The sequence below is a fragment of the Microcaecilia unicolor genome, chromosome 11 (genome assembly GCF_901765095.1).
Source record: "Microcaecilia unicolor chromosome 11, aMicUni1.1, whole genome shotgun sequence".
Taxonomy (NCBI): domain Eukaryota; kingdom Metazoa; phylum Chordata; class Amphibia; order Gymnophiona; family Siphonopidae; genus Microcaecilia; species Microcaecilia unicolor.
In genome coordinates this window covers 208,143,565-208,162,035 of record NC_044041.1, presented here as the reverse complement: position 1 = coordinate 208,162,035, position 18,471 = coordinate 208,143,565, and the positions used below count along the sequence as shown (strand labels likewise).

Sequence of the window (18,471 nt, the reverse complement as noted above, 5' to 3'; positions counted from 1 at the left end):
AAGCAGAGAGGTATGCATGTTCTGGTTCCTACATTAAATATCTCATAATTTTAACCCATAAGTTTCCAATGTTCCCATATGGGAACATTGGGCACCAATGGGTTAATTAATCTGATAGCCAGAGATCGTACTATACTTGTTCACTATAATCTAAAAAAATGGAGGCGGCAGGGCCAGCCTGTTGGCACAGTGACAGTACTATGTGCTGTCATACAGAGAGAACTCAGTTCAATTTCAAGACTAGCCTCTGCTTAAGACTGGCCAGGGCTGAGAAAACCTGGCTACTGCATTACAGTCACACCTAGTAGACAGACATGGGCAACAAAAACAAGAAAGGGGATGGGACGACTTCCCTGAGAAAAGGCTAAAAAGGCTAGGGCTTTTCAGTTTGGAGAGGAGACAGCTGAGGAGAGATAGATGATAGAGATTTATAAGTGGAGTGGAATAGGTAGATGTGAATAGTTTGTTTATTCTTTCAAAAAATACAAGAATTAGGAGGCATGTAATGAAGATACTAAGTAGTAAAGCAAAACAAAAAAAATTTTTGGAGAAAATATTTCTTCACTCAACATAGAATTAAACTCAAGTTCCTTGCCAGAGAATGTAGTAAAAGCCGTTAGCTTAGAAGGGTTTAAACAAGATTGGCCAAATTCCTAAAAGAAAAGTCACAAAAGGAGGAACTGTAAGTTAGTGATAGGCTGATATCCTTAATACTTTAGTAAGTTTTAAATTACGGAAAAACTAAAAAAACACTAAGATGGAGTCAGCAGTCCAGCAGCGAGAGGGGTGCTATCCAGTCTTTTGCATTGAGTGTCACATGTATGATTATCTCCCAATTGGTGAGGTGTCATATGTGTGTGCCCGATGCAAAGAGCTCCTAGCTCTCAGAGAACGTGTCCGTTCTCTTGAGGCTAGAGTAGCAGACTTGATGGAGCTGAGGGAGACAGAGAGGTACATAGAGGAGACCTACAGGGATGTTGTAGAGAAGTCCCACCTCCAGTCAGGTAGCCCCTGTGCTACCTTGGAGGAGGGAGGTCTCCTAGAAGGAGAGCATCACTCTGGTGAAGTAGGAAGTACTCCTGTAGCCAGGACCTGCCCACCAGGGGATGTATCATCCTTTCGCACCGAGGATATATCTCCAAATGTTGCCCGGGAGGGAAAGGTTAGGACAGCTGTTGTACTTGGTGATTCGATCATTAGGCATATAGATAGCTGGGTGGCTGGTGGACGTGAGGATCGCCTGGTGACTTGCCTGCCTGGTGCGAAGGTGGCGGACCTCACGCGTCACCTAGATAGGATTTTAGATAGTGCTGGGGAGGAGACGGCTGTCTTGGTACATGTGGGTACTAATGACATAGGAAAATGTGGGAGAGAGGTTCTGGAAGCAAAATTTAGGCTCTTAGGTAGAAAGCTGAAATCCAGATCCTCCAGGGTAGCATTTTCTGAAATGCTACCTGTGCCACGCGCAGGGCCCAAGAGACAGGCAGAGCTCCAGAGTCTCAATGCGTGGATGAGACGATGGTGCAGGGAGGAGGGCTTTAGATTTGTTAGGAACTGGGCAATATTCTGGGGAAGGGGGAGCCTATTCCGAAAGGATGGGCTCCATCTTAACCAGAGTGGGACCAGGCTGCTGGCATCGGCGTTTAAGAAGGAGATAGAGCAGCTTTTAAACTAGAAATGGGGGGAAGGCCGACAGTCGCTCAAAAGAGCATGGTTCGGGATAAGGTATCTTTCAAAGATATCACCATAACAGGGAAGATAGAGTATCCTGATAGTGAGGTTGCAAAAGAGATTGTAGTAGATCGGGTATCTTTAAATAACAATAAAATCAGACAAAAGATTGCCAATTAATACTGTCAAGTACTAAGCATGATGTACTTAGGAACAACAAACATAGTTTGAAATGTCTATATGCGAATGCCAGGAGCCTAAGAAATAAGATGGGGGAGTTGGAATATATTGCACTAAATGAAAAATTAGATATAATAGGCATCTCTGAGACCTGGTGGAAGGAGGATAACCAGTGGGACACTGTCATACCGGGGTACAAATTATATCGTAGTGATAGGGTGAATCGGATTGGTGGAGGGGTAGCATTGTATATTAACGAGAGCCTTGAATCAAATAGATTGAAAATTCTGCAGGAAACAAAACACTCCTTGGAATCACTGTGGATTGAAATTCCATGTGCAAAGGGGAAAAGGATAGTGATAGGAGTGTACTACCGTCCGCCTGGCCAGGACGAACAGACGGATGCGGAAATGTTAAAGGAAATCAGGGACGCAAACAAACTGGGCAACACAATAATAATGGGGGATTTCAATTACCCGCATATAGACTGGGTTAATGTAACATCTGTACACGCAAGGGACATAAGATTTCTTGATGAAATCAAGGACAGCTTCATGGAACAGCTAGTTCAGGAGCCGACAAGAGAAGGAAAAATACTAGACTTAGTCCTTAGTGGTGCTCATGATCTAGTGCAGGGGGTAACGATACGAGGGCCGCTTGATAACAGTGATCATAATATGATCGGTTTTGATATTGGCATTGAAGGAAGTGAAACTAGGAAATCAAGTACGCTAGCGTTTAACTATAGAAAAGGTGATTACGACAAAATGAGAAAAATGGTGAAAAAAAGACTGAAAGGAGCAGCTCGCAGAGTAAAAAACTTGCATCAGGCGTGGATGCTGTTTAAAAACACCATCCTGGAGGTTCAGGACAAATATATTCCACGTATTAGAAAAAAGGGAAAAAAGACTAAACGTCAGCCGGCGTGGCTAAACAGTAAGATAAAGGAAATCATTAGAGCCAAAAAACAATCCTTCAGAAAGTGGAGAAGAGAACCAACTGAAAGTAACAGGATAGATCATAAGGAATGCCAAGCCAAATGCAAAGCGGAGATAAGGAGGGCAAAAAAGGACTTTGAGAAGAAATTAGCGTTGGAAGCAAAAATACATAGTAAAAATTTTTTTAGATACATTAAAAGCAGGAAACCGGCCAAAGAGTCGGTTGGGCCGCTGGACGAAAATGGTGTTAAAGGGGCGATCAAGGAGGACAAAGCCATAGCGGAGAAATTAAATGAATTCTTTGCTTCGGTCTTCACCGAGGAGGATTTGGGGGGGACACCGGTGCCGGAAAGAATATTTGAAGCGGGGGAGTCGGAGAAACTAAACAAATTCTCTGTAACCTTGGAGGATGTAATGGGTCAGTTCAGCAAGCTGAAGAGTAGTAAATCACCGGGACCTGATGGTATTCATCCCAGAGTATTAATAGAACTAAAAAATGAACTTGCGGAGCTACTGTTAGAAATATGCAATCTGTCCCTAAAATCGAGTGTAGTACCGGAAGACTGGAGGGTAGCCAATGTTACTCCGATTTTTAAGAAGGGTTCCAGAGGAGATCCGGGAAATTATAGACCGGTGAGTCTGACGTCGGTGCCGGGCAAGATGGTGGAGGCTATTATTAAGAATAAAATTGCAGAGCATATACAAAAACATGGACTGATGAGACAAAGTCAGCACGGATTTAGTGAAGGGAAGTCTTGCCTCACCAATCTAATGCATTTTTTTGAGGGGGTAAGCAAACATGTGGACAATGGGGAGCCGGTTGATATTGTATATCTGGATTTTCAGAAGGCGTTTGACAAAGTGCCGCACGAAAGACTCCTGAAGAAATTGCAGAGCCATGGAATCGGAGGTAGGGTATTATTATGGATTAAGAACTGGTTGAAAGATAGGAAGCAGAGAGTAGGATTGCGTGGCCAGTATTCTCAGTGGAGGAGGGTAGTTAGTGGGGTCCCGCAGGGGTCTGTGCTGGGTCCGTTGCTTTTTAATGTATTTATAAATGACCTAGAGATGGGAATAACTAGTGAGGTAATTAAATTCGCCGATGACACAAAATTATTCAGGGTCGTCAAGTCGCAGGAGGAATGTGAACGATTACAGGAGGACCTTGCGAGACTGGGAGAATGGGCGTGCAAGTGGCAGATGAAGTTCAATGTTGACAAGTGCAAAGTGATGCATGTGGGTAAGAGGAACCCGAATTATAGCTACGTCTTGCAAGGTTCCGCGTTAGGAGTTACGGATCAAGAAAGGGATTTGGGTGTCGTCGTCGATGATACGCTGAAACCTTCTGCTCAGTGTGCTGCTGCGGCTAGGAAAGCGAATAGAATGTTGGGTGTTATTAGGAAGGGTATGGAGTCCAGGTGTGCGGATGTTATAATGCCGTTGTATCGCTCCATGGTGCGACCGCACCTGGAGTATTGTGTTCAGTACTGGTCTCCGTATCTCAAAAAAGAGATAGTAGAATTGGAAAAGGTACAGCGAAGGGCGACGAAAATGATAGTGGGGATGGGACGACTTTCCTATGAAGAGAGGCTGAGAAGGCTAGGGCTCTTCAGCTTGGAGAAGAGACGGCTGAGGGGAGATATGATAGAAGTGTATAAAATAATGAGTGGAATGGATCGGGTGGATGTGAAGCGACTGTTCACGCTATCCAAAAATACTAGGACTAGAGGGCATGAGTTGAAGCTACAGTGTGGTAAATTTAAAACGAATCGGAGAAAATTTTTCTTCACCCAACGTGTAATTAGACTCTGGAATTCGTTGCCGGAGAACGTGGTACGGGCGGTTAGCTTGACGGAGTTTAAAAAGGGGTTAGATAGATTCCTAAAGGACAAGTCCATAGACCGCTATTAAATGGACTTGGAAAAATTCCGCATTTTTAGGTATAACTTGTCTGGAATGTTTTTACGTTTGGGGAGCGTGCCAGGTGCCCTTGACCTGGATTGGCCACTGTCGGTGACAGGATGCTGGGCTAGATGGACCTTTGGTCTTTCCCAGTATGGCACTACTTATGTACTTATGTAAGCTATTATTAAGATAGATTTGGGAAAATCCACTGGGATAAGAAGCATAAAATCTGTTTTTACTCTTCTGGGATCTTGCCAGGTATTTGTGACCAGGATTGGCCATTGTTGGAAACAGGGTACTGGGCTTGATGGACCTTCAGTCTGTCCCAGTACAACAGTGCTCAGGTTCTTATGCTCTTATGACACGAGGTCCTTGTAAGAAGCCTTCCAAAGAGGAAAAGTGAGAAAGAATTGCTCATATTACCCAGTAGTTTCAGTTCAGTAAAGGGCATCAGGAGATGATTCATCTTGCATGAATACTAGAAATAATCTGAACTCATGTGTCAGGAGTTCTAATTTGCAGTAGAATATTATACAGATGGTACCAGTAGTTCTGAACCTGTTGTGGCATATCCCCAGCCAGATTAAAGTATCACACCAAATATGCATGAGATAAATATGCATGCCCTGCCTCCACTGCATGTAAATTTCTCAGACATATGCATTGAGAATATCCTGAAATGGTGAGGGTACTGACAATAGGTTTAAAATTGGCAGGGAAGTTTAATACACCTTGATAAGAAAGATACATTGAGAGACCAATTTACTAAGTCACATTAGCTGTTAACGCTAGCAGTTAACATGGTGCTTTTGTAGGTTAATGTGAGAGGAAATCCGCCAAAAAAGCGGAGAACTCAAACGCCCCACGGTGAAAACAATAGTGTAAAAGAAGTGGGAGAGCGACCAAGGATACCAGAAACTGGAGGATGTTCGTTAGTAAATAATTTTATTGATAATTTGAAGACTCGACACAACGTCGTGTTTCGGTCGTCAGGCCTGCATCAGGAGTCTATAAAAACATACATTAATATATAAAAATAAAAAAGACAAAATATAGTGCACACAAATAAGTTAAAACAATAAATTAACAAATTATATAAACTTATAAACTTTAAAAATGTATGTGTAACAATTCGGTCAAGGGATTTAAAAAAAATAAACTAATAACAAAAATATACTATATGTAAAATGGTGACGCAATAATTTATTTCGAAAGCAAAAACACCATACATATGTTATATAAATAAAAACATATATGCACACATAGATTTAAGCAATAATAACAAAGAAATGTAAAACGCACATATGTATTGATTAGGGGAACAAATTGTAAAGGGACAGAGGAAATAGTTAAGGACCTTGATGTCATGACGTGAAAACTTGGATGCCATAATATATACAGCGTATATAGTATATTTTTGTTATTAGTTTATTTTTTTTTAAATCCCTTGACCGAATTGTTACACATACATTTTTAAAGTTTATAAGTTTATGTAATTTGTTAATTTATTGTTTTAACTTATTTGTGTGCACTATATTTTGTCTTTTCTATTTTTATATATTAATGTATGTTTTTATAGACTCCTGATGCAGGCCTGATGGCCGAAACACGACGTTGTGTCAAGTCTTCAAATTATCAATAAAATTATTTACTAACGAACATCCTCCAGTTTCTGGTATCCTTGGTCGCTCTCCCACTTCTTTTACACTACGCTTTTGTAGGATAAAACATGTAGTAATTTCTGAGTTAATAGCTAACGCACAACAGGGTGTAAAATGGGTAGGAAATGCACCTTACAATTAATGCAGGATAAATTACCACGGCAAATAATGCCATCTGAACAGGAAAGTGTGGATAAGTTGTATTACATTATCTACCACTCAGTTAACACACAGGAAAGAGCTTTTTCTCTGCATTAACTGAATACGAAAATGTTGGGAGCACCCTCATCAACCCCCCACCAGTTACTGCAGCGGCTTTGCAGTTAACCACACACAAATGTTGGCCATTAACACATAGCAAATGCAAAATGTTATCACACTTTAGTACATTGGCCCTTAAGTTACACAGAGTTATACTGAGAATCACAAAGAGAACAATAAGACAGATAATCCAGTGTTTGCTTTTTATTAAGATACATATTTTCTCTCTTTTCATATAATTTACCTAGTTAAAATTTTCTTCATGGTAGTTAACCACAAAAAAGTAACATAGAAAAAAGTATTTACATAACTGGGGCTCAAATGAGTCCTCCATCTGCCTCCTGCCAAGATGACTATACCAAGTTTTTATTCAGACAGGAGAGATTGTGGTGGGTTTTGCTTTTTGTTTTTCTGTTAACATGTAAAGTGTTACATTGCACAGACAACCAAACACAGTAAAATAAAATACTGATGCTATTTTATATATTTGCTTTAAAATCTAAAACACCAGAGTTTAAATTATTCCCAAAGTAAATAAATCTTTCCAACTAGTTACAACAATGCCAAATTATCTGCTTCCTGCACATAGTTCAGTTTTACAGTGAGTGAAAAGGAGGGGGAGGGATGCAAAGAAAAGAGAAAATAAATGCAGAAGATTCATGCAACGCCTAATGAGTCTGGCAACTGCTGTAATAAACATTAGGAGCATTTTGAAAATTTCAAGCGTCTGCCAAAGAACAGAGGCTCATCCAGCTTGTGCTGTGTTCCTCCATGAGAAGCAATCAAGTGCAATAACGATTATATTACAGAAATAAAGATAAGTTAATTGCCATCTGACAAGACCAAGGAGCCAAGTGATGCCATGTACCGGAAAAGCACAACATGGAGGGTTAGGGGTCAAAACCAAAGAGCGAGATTTAAAAGGCCTCTAATCACAGAGAAAATGTTTAGGGTTTGTTTTGTTTTTGGAGTGGGGTGGGAGGGTTTGGTTGGATGGTTGTTTTTAAATGAGAGGTTTTGGAATATAACATGACACCTTTGAATGCTTACAGTATTTTGTTCACAATGTCCTTTTATTTTCAGTCAAGCAACAGGGTATGCTCTAATTGGGCAGCCCAGAATGTCTTGCCTGTCTGTACAGCTTTTTTTTACTTTTCTACTGAATCCATATTTCTATGATTCATGGTTTTGGTCCACATGCGGCTTTCCTATAGTCTCAATAAGGACAAACAGCCTAAGATATTAAGGTGTTTTCCCTAGTCTGATTCAGTGGGAACAATATGTAGAACACTTAGGTTTTTTTCAAAATTTGGCCCATAGAGGAATTTTTCTGCCACCTCCGGAACCATCCATATTCCATAACTGAACCAGAAACTAATCTCTGTAGTTAACAGGTAAGGAATGCAACTCGCAAACATAAAAAAAATACGAAGCTCCATCCTCTGCTCTACATCTGGAGAGATGGAGAAAGCACAGGTAAATATTACTACACAGAAAGAGCAGCTGCCAACACTGGACCCTTTTTACTAAAGTGTGTTAGGCTGTTACCCAGAGGGTTTGGCGCATGTTAACAGCCAACGCAGTATATTTACAGTTAGTTTGCGGTAAGTTGCGCATTAAGGGTATTTTTTGGGAGAGGTGGAACTGGGAGTGGAAAGTGTGTGGCTTAAATGTGCTGCTTTTATTGTAGCAAAAGACCACTTATCACCTCCTAAACAGGAGACACTAAGTTCTTCCACACTAACTGAGAGCTGAAGACCACACGCTAATGGGCATTTTAACTTGGTAACAGCAGGTTACAAGCTGGGTATGATCCCCCTTCCCCAACTGGCACCATATTAGGTTTGCGCTTGGCATGTGTGAATTTCCTGCGTTAAAGTACATTAAGTGAAAAATCTAATGTGCTTTAGTAAAAAGGTCGCACTGTTTTGCCGGAGAAAAGCTGGAATTCTGAAACAAGGTCACTGTAGTTACCTGTCGGGAAAGTAAAGGCATAGAATAGTGAGCAATACTGTGATGTTACAGATTCATGAATATTCCTGCCTACCCTAAATAATACTCTTTCAGCAAAGTGATTTCACTGTGATCTCTAACCTTCCCAGGGACTACAGAAACTCTTATCTGCACAGTTTAGGCATGATCTAAGAGACTGAAAAAACATGGGAAAATGCTACAGAAAAGAAAGAAATCCATTGTAGATAGTACCTAAAATATATAAAATACAATTAAAAATGATAGAAATATGCTTCACCTATGTTGGATACTGTTAAAGAAATCAAACCTCTCCTGGGAGTTTGAAACTTGCACTATGCCTCTCTGACCAAAATAGACAGCCATCGTTTTAAATAGAATCCATAAATAATTTTCTACGATGTAAAATATTAACAACATTTTAAGGCAGATACTTAATTCTACAGTTTTGGTAAAGGTAGAAGTACAATTTTCCTGCCAGGAGGGGAATCACAGAGAGAATGGAAAATACGTGAAAAGGCTAAAAAGACAAAGATATCGACCACCACAAAAACTCTGCATCTGATTCCCTTTCTTTACACAAATTTAAAACAAAGTATCAGAAGTTCTAATTCCACAAAAGAGAGACACATCACCAGAAAATGAAGAATAGCAGCAGGGAAACTGCGTAGCAGAAGAAAGTTCAAGGTTCTTTTATGTAGCCAGTTTACAATGAAAAGATAGAAAAGGAGATAGGCAAAATATAATTTGCATATAGGAAAGAGAAGGAAAAGAACCCACTTTGCCGAGTCTGTACCTCCATAGAAGCTAAATATGGGGGATCAACCCTCAGACACTTTTTAAAAGAAATATGTCTTGACATCAATCTTGACTTTCTGGAGGGATGTCTGAAAACACAAAGACAAAGGAAGCTTATTCCACAACGTACAGTAAATGACATTAAACAGAGCCCCAGAATGTGTCCAGAAAGACTTGATGGAATGATGAAATGATAAAAGGTTTTGTTGGGACTAACAGTGTGTAAAGTGCAATAAGGAATTAACTGACATGACAAAAATAATGGTAGCTTTGTGTGATGGATATTGTGGACTAATATTTGAATTTTGTATGTCATGCAATATTAGTATTCTGCTTTCAAAAGCGGGTCGGCTTGATCAAAATGTTTTCTGCCAGTGATTAATTTGATGGTGATATTTTGCTTCAACTGCATGGATCTCATCTCTTTCATGTGTAGACCTATGAACAGGACATTGCAAAAAGTCTAGATGAGTAAACCTCAGTAAATGTATGACAATTTGTAGGGCCTTTGGTTCCACTAGATTACGAACAGAACGGATTTGGCACTTTAAAGAAACATTTCCCAATCAAAGAGCAGCTGTGTAGGTGGAAAATCAAACTGGAATCAATGAGGACACCCAGAATTTGTGTAGTCTTGCTAATGGGGACAGTGGTATTTGCAAGGGTAATGGAATTCAGCATATGCTCATTGTAGCCCTTTTACTAAACCGCATTTTCCGCGCAGGAATCACTAGCGTGCTTTAGTAAAAGAGGTCATTAGTGAATAAAACAGCCTTTGCTTTGTTAAGTTCAGCTGCATCTGATTATCTTTTAATCAGGTTGCAATGTGGATCAGTTTAGAGATAGATGTGCCAAGATCATAAGAATTACAGGGCTCTGTACTTACTAAGATTTGTACATTGTCTGCATAGATCCCAGAGGTTGTATAGAGTGGCGAGGGGAACCATCAAAATATTAAACAAGTCTTTATTCTTAAAGAGAAAAAAAAACTAAATCCCAAGCCAGACTTGGCCAAGTTTTGGCATTACGTTTGCATCAGGGGCAACATCTCAAAAAATCTAGGAGAAACATTTTATAGTTATTTGAGCAAAGAACACAAAACATCAGGTTTTTTTTGTACCCCGCGCTTTCCCACTCATGGCAGGCTCAATGTGGCTTAGGTACTTATTTGTACCTGGGGCAATGGAGGGTTAAGTGACTTGCCCAGAGTCACAAGGAAATAAACAAAAGCTGCTTGTTTGTTTTTAGCTTCATTTAGGTTTTGCAAGCTCAGATTGCAGCAGGACATCTCTAAGTGCAAGTTGTTCCATATAGTTAAGTTTGCATATTTTGTAATCTGTACTTCCTTTCCAATTTTTGTATGAAACATATTCACAGTTATGTTTTTACATTCAAAATAGGAATGCAATTATTTACTTTGGTTTTGTACCTATTTCTATATGATCTGCCTACCCTGCTGCAAGATATGTGCTCTTTGTCATGTATTTTTTTTCTAATTTTCTATATATTTTTGTGATCTTTAATTAGAAAATTCTAAAATGTTTTACCTACACTTTATGAGGAATTTCCCCTAATGCATGCTTAGTGCTGAAACCTGGTCAAGTCGGGCTTTGGATTTCATTGTTTTCCCTTTAACATTAAAGATATTTTGTTCTCCTGCATTCTTTCTCTCTGCTGTCATGATTGACTGTTCTAATATCGACTGTATTCAGCGCTGTATAGTATTATATTTCATGGCATCACTGATCAGAGGCATAAATAGGGACTAGCCGAAAACAGACACTCTTGCTAAGAGGATTTCCGGAAGGAACACTCTGTGATAAAGATTCAATTGGCTGAAAGCTGGTAAAAGCATGGCACTGAAAAAAGCAGCCATGTAACCACATTGGCACAGTACCCAAGACGTGGGGTTTATTATGGAGACAGATAAAAACTAGGATAATAAAAAACAAAATTGGAGGCAATGTTTAGTAAAACCATTTCCTTAAATTTGAAGAGGTTTGTAAAACATTTAACTACGTCTTAAGTACTAAAATTATAAGGCTTCTCAGATTTTAAAGCCTGATTTTTTTTTTTTTAAATGAGAGGAGGAACAGAGAGGAAGCTCACAAAATTGGGAATTGGACATGAGTGGTTAAGAGGAACTGTTTTGTTTTTACAATGCTCTCAGGTTATTTGTCCAGCATGTGTTCTCGATGCTGACGCAACCTCTAGAATTATTCTTCTTTCTGCCTCCACAGAAAAATTCACAGTTCTGCCTTCTATAGCTCATCGCCTTGAAAATCGGTTCTTAAAAGCTTTAATAGTCTTTGCCATCATTGGTGCAATTTCTGAAAAAAAGAAACAAAATGGTTTTTGAGCCTAATTCCCAACCTCCTTCTTGGCCTAATTTCTTTTTCTTCAAGTACAACCTGTTTACGCCAAGACAAATGGTACTTAATAGCCCAGTGGCATTCCTACCTCGTTCACCACCCAGGGAGGGTCACTGCTGCACCCTCCTCCCAGGCACGTCACCCCCCTCCCCCCTAAGCACATCACCTGACCTTTCTTCCCAGCAAGGGGGTACACAAAGCAGGTGCTCAGTCATCAGCTCTGCCATTCCCCTGCGCTGGAACAGAAACGTTAGAGGGGACGGGGGACCGGCAAAGCTGACAGCCATATGCCTGCTCCACACACCCCCTTGCTGCCTGCACCCAGGGTGGACCGCCCACCACTGCCCTGGCCTTGGTACACTACTACAATACCCTGTCTGTGTTTGGTGCAGAAATATAGTTCAGTGAGCGTGTTATGTGCCTTACTTTTCACTTGTGGTCTCCTGGGATCATGGGCAGCAGGGGTGACAGAGTTGACAGGTGCAGCTGAATGGGTGGTGCTGGTGCTGGGTCCATCATATATCTGCTGATTTTCAGTCTGAGCAGTGGCAGGAATACTGGTGCTGCCACTGCTGACAGGAGTGAACACAACAGGCTTTATTCTGTAACAGAATCATAGGTGATTATAATCTTCTTAAAGAAGGAAGCAAACTGATAAAATACTTACTAGATTTATCAGTTAGATAGATGAGATCCCCTTGGATTATTTTTTTTCTGTCACAGATTCCCCTGCTCTCGTCCTCTTGATCCTCATAGAAGCACAGAAAAAAGCAGCAGAAAAGGACTGTTTTGGCCCACCTGGTCTACCCATTTGTATCTGCCTGCTATTGGCACAGGTCTTACTGGTCTAATGGTAAAACAAGGAAAATGCTAATAGAAGTCCCTATGTTTCTATCCCCTGTATGTCTGATCTCTGATCAGGATAATCCGCCAAAGGCGGAGAACTCGAATCCCCCACAGAGAACACGAAATGTACAAAAAAGTAGGATGTTTGATCACGGAAACCAAAGACTTGAGAGATGAATTCTTCTAAAAACAAACATTTATTGAAGAATTCATCTCTCCAGTCTTTGGTTTCCGTGGTCAAACATCCCACTTTTTCGTACATTACATTGCTTGAACTCTTAGCAAAAAGTATAAAGAAATTAGATCTTACCTGCTAATTTGCTTTCTTTGAGTCTCTCCAGACCATTCCCGATGAGCAGGTAATGTGCCCTCCTACCAGCAGAAGGAGACTGAGAAATACTGAGTAGTGCACAACCCTGACCTGCTCAGTATTTCGAATAGCCAAGCAGAAACTTCCAAACTAGAAGGCAAAATACCAAACAACAAATACCTATACACTAAGCTCCAGAAGGAAACCCCAGAAGAAAGAGAGCATCATGCCAGTTACCAATACCTGAACAAAGAAATCACAGATGCTGTTTGCAGCTCCAGAACCAATAGGCAACCCAGCCACCCACCCACTGTTATCTGGCGGGGTTCGGGAATGATCTGGAGAGACTCAAGGAAAGCAAATTAGCAGGTAAGATCTAATTTCTCCTTCCTTTTCATCTGCTCCAGACCATTCCCGACAAACGGGAAGTACAAAGCTGCACTCACCGAGGGAGGAAAAATCCCCAGAGCAACACAAAAGCTCCAAATGAAGCATCCTGCTGGGACTGACAAAGGAATGCAGAGAGGACCAGGTTGCTGCCCGGCATATTTCCTGAGGAGGAATCGGAGAAAGTTCCACCCAGGAAGAATCCTGGCTGTGAGTGGAATGTGCTTGCAGCACAGCAGGCACTTCCTTCCCAGACAGCAGATATGCAGAGGAAATTGCCTCTTTAATCCAGTGAGGGATGGAGGCCTTAGACGCCACCTCTCCCTTCCGCGGACCCCCAAACAAAACCAAGAGATGGACCAACTTCCGAAACTCCACCGTCCAGCACACATAACACTTCAGCGCTCTAAGAGCATCAAGCCTATACAACTGTGAAGAAGTCTCATCCTTCAGAAAAGATGGTAAAGAGAGACTGATTTACATGAAACAGGGAAATTACCTTAGGTAGAAAGGAAGGAACCGGCCTCAACTATACCTTTTCCTTTAGAGAAGATGAGAAACGGCTCCCAGCACAACAAGGCCTGCAACTCCGAAATAAGTCGTGCCGACGTGGTAGCCACCAAAAACACCTTGAAAGTGAGATCTTTAAGGGTGGCCTGCTGAAGAGGCTCAAATGGGGCCTTAACCAAGGCCGACAGAACCAAATTCAAGTTCCATGGAGGGACGACTGGGCGCATAGGTCGTCTCAACCTTTTAAACCCCTGGAAAAACCAGGAGATATCCAGATGAAGAGCCAATAGTAACATAGTAGATGACAGCAGAAAAAGACCTGCACGGTCCATCCAGTCTGCCCAACAAGGTAACTCATATGTGCTAATTTTGTGTATACCCTACTTTGATTTGTACCTGTGTTCTTCAGGGCACAGACCGTATAAGTCTGCCCAGCACTATCCCCGCCTCCCAACACCGGCTCTGGCAGAGACCATGTAAGTCTGCCCAGCACTATCCCTGCCTCCCACCACCGGCTCTGGCACAGACCGTATAAGTCTGCCCAGCACTATCACTGCCTCCCAACCACCAGTCCCGGCACAGACCGTATAAGTCTGCCCAGCACTATCCCCGCCTCCCAACCACCAGCCCCACCTCCCGATCTTGACTAAGCTCCTGAGGATCCATTCCTTCTGCACAGGATTCCTTTATGCTTATCCCACGCATGTTTGATTTCCTCTGAAGCAGTCCCCGAAAACAAGCAATCGCCACCAGCTGCACCCGAAGGGAAGACAGAGACAAACCCTTTTCCAAACCACACTGAAGAAAGTCCAACAGGTGACCCATGAAAGCACCTCTCTCTCTTCACACCAGGCCTCAAAAATACACCAGATTCTCAAGTAGGCCAAAAAAGTGGACCTTTTTCTAGAACTCAAGAGGGTATAAACTACCCTGGCAGAATAACCCTTCAACAGTCACGCCTGTTCAAAAGCTAAGCCGTAAGAACCGAGCCACGTCAGGCATTAGGATCGGACCCTGACTCAAAAGACTACCCCTCTGAGGGAACGCGAAGCAAATTGCCTACTTGCAACCACACGAGATCCACATACCACGGCCGACGCGGTCAGTCAGGTGCCACCAGGATCATGTGACTGTCATGAACCTGAATGTGCTGAAGAACACGACCGATGAGTGGCAATGAAGGAAATACAAACAGTTCTTGACGAGGCCAGGGCTGAGCCAGCGCATCAAGACCATCTGACAGATGAACGACTTGATCCATGGCTCTCCAGCTCTCCTCCACTAAGTTCGCCCAGACTAACCAGTCGTCCAGGTAGGGATACACCAGGATACCCTCCTTTTGTAACCAGGCTACCACTACTACCATTACCAGAATCGGAAACCAGAAGTCCTCCTTTTCAGGCACGACAAAGTAAACAGAATACCTCCCCCCTCGGCTGGAGGAATGGGAACAACCGCTTGCAGCGCCAAAAGTCTTTCCAAGGTCTGACGGACGGCTCACACCTTGAGAGGGGACTTGCAAGGAGACATGAGAAAAGTTTCCGAAGACGACGAAATTCCAGTGCATAACCGTTCTTGATAATATCTAGGACCCACTAGTCTGAAGTCACACAGACCCACCTCTGGTAAAAAAAGCTGCAACATGCCACCGATGGGCACAACTGGAGACTGGGCCCCCGCATCATTGGGAAGATCCGACACCGCCCCCGGATCCCCCGTCACGACCTCCCCTTCGATTATCTTGAAAGGACTGGCCTCTATTCCAGAACTGAGTACGCCGAGAGCTGGCTCCTCTACCCAGCCTGTATCTCCACACTTCCTGTAGGTGCCCACAGACTGGGAAGCTGACCGGGACTTATCTTCTCGTAGTCGAGGCACCTTAGACTTGCTCAAACTCTTAACAAAATTTTCCAACTCATCTCTAAAAAGCAACTTGTCCAGGAAAGGGAGTCGACTCAAACGAACCTTGGAAGCCACATCCACTAACCAATTCCTGGACCATAAAAAGTGACACTCAGCTACCACCAGGGCCAGATTCTTCACAGAAGCCTGAACTAAGTCATACAGGGCATCCAAGAGAAAGGCAGTGCCCATCTCCAAATTAGTAACATTAGAAGCAGACTGCAAGGAAGACGAAACTTGTGCGTCAGGGAGATGCACAGCCCACCGAAAACAGGCCCAAGCTATGTAACCACCACAAATGGCCACCTGTAAGGCGTGCTTCAGCAGAACCTCCAACCAACGGTCCTGAGGATATTTAAGGGCCACCCCACCCTCGGGATTGCCGTCTTCCTGGTAATTGGCGTTAACAGCGTGTCCACCTTAGGGACCCAAAAGGACTCCAGATCCGCCAGGGAGAGCTGATAAAGGCGAGCCAAGGCCCAATCAATTTGTAAAGGAGAATCCAACTCCACCAGCTCCTTCAAATCCCCAAGATAGGGAAAGGTCTGGGGCAGCCGGCAAACCCCCTTTAACAGCGAGTCCCCTTTTCTTGTCACAAGAGGGTCTTCAGAAAGCTTCAGAGCCTGGAGGGTCTCAGACAACAAGGTTGGTAATTCTTGGCGCCTAAAAATGCACACCACTGAAAGGTCCTCCCCCAGAGGCTCCGACCTGAGGGAAAGAACTTCCTCTAGATTCTTCATGATGGCCATAAGAGGCTTCTTGGCCCCAAGGGCCCCTACCAAAGTTCCCTCTGGGCCCCTCCTGTGCCAGTGGTCCCCCTCGAAGCATCCAGCGGGAGACCCCATTTCAGGCAATAAACCTGATGTAGCAAAAGTACAAATTCTGGAGAAAAATGAGAAGAGACCGTGAAGACATCATGCCTAGTGAGCACTGGCTGCCCCTCTCCCAAGTCCAGGCTCGGAGCATTCAGAGTCAACATGACGGATATTCCCGCAAAAGCGACATCAGGCGTGCCACATGCTGGAGAAGCAGGCTCCCCAGAAACAACCTCCTTACTCTGGCAGAGTGCCTTCACTGCACCCCTGCCAGCGACAACCCTGATTCTGGCTCCCTGCTGCTCTCCGTCTCCGACTCCTCACACACACACACAGCAGAGGCCACTATTCACCAAGACCACACAGCGTGTGGAACAGGCCGCACAGCGGCATGCCTTCTCCGACTGCGCCATCATGCAGAAAGCTGCCCTCGTGGTGTGCAGCCACCAGTCTTCCATCACTAACACACTCCCCTGGCAGCCAAAAAAGGCCTACAGCTGCAACTGGCACTGTGCCCACTGCTATCTGTGCAATGCTGGCACCTTCTTTATTTTATTTATTTTCTTGGTGCTCTTTTGCCCCCGCAGTACCACCTTAAGGAACTTCTTCCAGGCAAGCATGGGAGAAGGCTAAGGCACACTGCACACAAGAAGGGCAGGGGAGCGAGAGGAAGGGGGGAGGGAGCCGGAGCCCGAAGTGTGTACCCCCAAGGTGCAGGGACCCTAAGCCTGAGACCAGAAGTAGCTGCCCTCTACTGAAGAACTATGTAATTCCTCTTTTTTTTTTTTTTTTTTTAAGTAGAAGAGGCAAAATTCCCTAGGACTCCACAAAGGAAAACCAGACCAAAAGGCTAACAGGGGGCCAAAACCAGCGCATCCACTAACATGGAGCAGGGTGCACAGATTCACCTACCTCTGCTGGGAGACTGAGAAATACTGAGCAGGTCAAGGTTGCACAGTCCCTTTTTTCAGGTGCACTACTCAATAGCTCTGTCTCCCTCTGCTGGTAGGAGTGTATTATCCGCTCAACGGGAATGGTCTGGAGCAGACGATAAGGAATTTCTCAAATTTCTTTTGTGTTTCCTGCTCTTCTTCTTGTTCTTTAACTTTCTGGTGGGGTTTTTTTGTTTGTTTTTTTTATGCTTGCTAGATATTTCTCATTGCAGAGAAAACCCTCATCCACTGAGGACATTTTTAATAAAAAATGTACCTGATCTTGTCCATTACAGCAGCTCCTCCTGTCCCAAATTTCTCTTGTCTCCTCCTAACATCTCGGGGTGGTTTTGCTACCGAGTTGACAAATGCCATCTTTGCCTGTCTGCCTATCATACGGAAAATAAAAGTACGTAAGAAGATGGAGCTGAAGTAATAAAGCTGAGCAGCAATTCACTCTGGAATTTCCCATATTAATCTTATTACTGATATAGCAAGGTTTTTAACGAGGAAAATCCACAGTAAAACTGCCAAAGGCTAGTATGGTCAGCATGCAAATCAGCAAATCTGTATTTCCTTCCAATGCAAAGTGCTAAAATCTGGCACTGTTTTATTTTATTTTTTTTAAATTTTTGTCGTACTCCTAAATCTTTACTATAGCTCTGAACTGTAATAACAATTTTAGCACAGGAGCAAAAGGATTATCTGAGGTGAGGTGTAACCACGTCACCTCAAATGAACCTGGTCAAAACAGGTGGGCTCTGAATACCTTCCCTGTCCCCCTCAATGGACTTCAGCTCAGAAGACAGGACTGATGTCCACTTGCTGAATATCAGCAGGTAAATCCCAGCTTCACCCCAATTCCACCCCCGACACTAACCAGATAGTACCATGGTGGTCAGCCTAGGAGGCATTATTTGGGTTTGGGCTACTGTATATTCAGGTTTGACCTGGTCAGCGTGATTTAATAGGACAGGATCCTCTCCTGTCTGGTTAAATCATTTTGAATACC

At 43.0% G+C, this 18,471-nt stretch overlaps 1 protein-coding gene across 1 annotated transcript in view; it reads right to left on the bottom strand.

Moving 5' to 3' along the window:
* Positions 1 to 10,561: 10,561 nt before the first annotated feature.
* Positions 10,562 to 18,471, bottom strand: part of ELOA (elongin A) — a gene marked incomplete at its 5' end in the record, with an annotated part of 55,410 nt that continues 47,500 nt past the window's right edge. Inside the window, 3 exons of the mRNA XM_030217939.1 lie at positions 10,562 to 11,715; positions 12,184 to 12,359; positions 17,737 to 17,848. Coding sequence (XP_030073799.1) covers positions 11,654 to 11,715; positions 12,184 to 12,359; positions 17,737 to 17,848 — 350 coding nt within the window. The remainder of the gene's footprint in view (positions 11,716 to 12,183; positions 12,360 to 17,736; positions 17,849 to 18,471) is intronic.